Here is a 1,507-nt window from a genome sequence, read left to right as displayed (position 1 = left end):
GTCCTGAAAACCCAGCCACCCTGCTGTGGTTATCTGACCGCTTGCAGAGGGGTGGATCTGAAGGCAGTGCCAAAACTGGTGACTCGGGGGAGGAAGGCTCCACATGGCGTTACTGCTCTGTGCATCATAGTGCCATTTTGGTATTTCACTTTCTGGGGTTACAGTGTGATCTGACTTTAAAGATGTAGTGAAATTAATTTTATCAATGGCCCCAATGTGTCTTCTTGCTTCATCATTGAGGATGCTCAGCATGCACCTAGCTAACCTCTCTTTTTTTTGTCTTGTTTTGTACCTAACAGAAGAAAATTGACTGTCCGCGAATTGTACCTGCCTCCTTGGACCCAATGCCCACGGGAGTATCTCGGGACATTACGATCTCACTGGCTAATGCGACTTTCTCTAAGGTAAATGAGTTCCTGGAGAGATCAGGAAGGCTCAGATGAGCCTAGGTTGGTGTGCAGCAAGGTGGCCAGGTCAGCCAAAGGGAGTTTAAGTACGAGCTGGTTTCTGCCTTGGAAGCAGGTGATTGCGTTAGCAGCTGAAATCACTGTATTAACAAAAGATGTTGGTGGAAAGCAGCCACCCCGATGGCAAGTGAGGTTGCATGGCAAAGCTGAAGGGAGATGCTGTTTGTGCACAAGCATTCTCCAGGGATCTCCTGCAATTAGTGACAGGCTTTTTGCATTCAGTGGAAAAAGGAGGTTTATACACCTTGTAAAACAGTCACTAGAATAAAATGTTTGGGGGAAATAAAATTCCTGGTTTCCTTGTGGGTGTTTGCTCCACCACAGAGCGTGCCAGTGTTGCGCTCTCCCGGTGCCGTGTGCCAGCCCGGCCCCACCACCCCGCATTTAGGAATGAAGGACAAAGCCCAGAGCTGCGGGCAGAGAGCCCTGTGCTGGCTAAGCCACTGCTTGGAGTACAGCACAGAAATATGTTTTAACTTAACTTCTGGTGGTCACTGCAGAGCTCTTTTTTTTGTGAAAAAAATCCTTTCTGTGAAATTTTCTGGCATGTGAATTGTAATAGGGCGAAAAGCAGGAGTGGACGTCAAATGGTGCCTTCGGAGATGTGTCACACGTCAGGAGGAACCAGAAGAATTTGGGGCAGGGAGGCTGGGCACTCGGAAAATACTTGACTGAGCTCTGATATCTGTAGAAAGCCGTCCTGTGCCATTTTGGGTCAAGTCTTCAGTGGGGCCCGCGGGGCCTGGATCGCTGTGCCCCTGTGAAGGATACCTGCACGCTGGGCAGCCAGGCACCTCCTCTTTCTGCAGGGAAAGGAGAAGGTTGGAAATGCTGGTGGTGCTGCCCGGCTTGCTGCGCCAGGGGCGGCAGGGGGGCTGCCAGGCACTGTGGAGGCACCGCTTCTGCCGGACCTCCTGCCCTCCCGCGCGGGGGCAGAAACAAGCTCTCCCTGCCTGGCTGGGGCTGCCCTTTCCTGCACAGGTCCGGCCTCCGCAGACGAGGAGCTGCCCTCAGCAATCAGCCACAGAGTGAAAGCACTG

General features: G+C 52.4%; 1 protein-coding gene across 1 annotated transcript in view; it reads left to right on the top strand.

Moving 5' to 3' along the window:
* Nucleotides 1-1,507, top strand: part of PLXND1 (plexin D1) — a 74,658-nt gene that overhangs the window by 22,742 nt on the left and 50,409 nt on the right. The window contains exon 9 of the mRNA XM_009320117.1: nucleotides 300-404. Coding sequence (XP_009318392.1) covers nucleotides 300-404 — 105 coding nt within the window. The remainder of the gene's footprint in view (nucleotides 1-299; nucleotides 405-1,507) is intronic.

Source organism: Pygoscelis adeliae, unplaced genomic scaffold, assembly GCF_000699105.1.
Source record: "Pygoscelis adeliae isolate BGI_AS28 unplaced genomic scaffold, ASM69910v1 Scaffold302, whole genome shotgun sequence".
Classification (NCBI taxonomy): Eukaryota; Metazoa; Chordata; class Aves; order Sphenisciformes; family Spheniscidae; genus Pygoscelis; species Pygoscelis adeliae.
The sequence above is the reverse complement of the archived record's forward strand: the minus strand, read 5'-3'. Positions and strand labels throughout refer to the sequence as shown.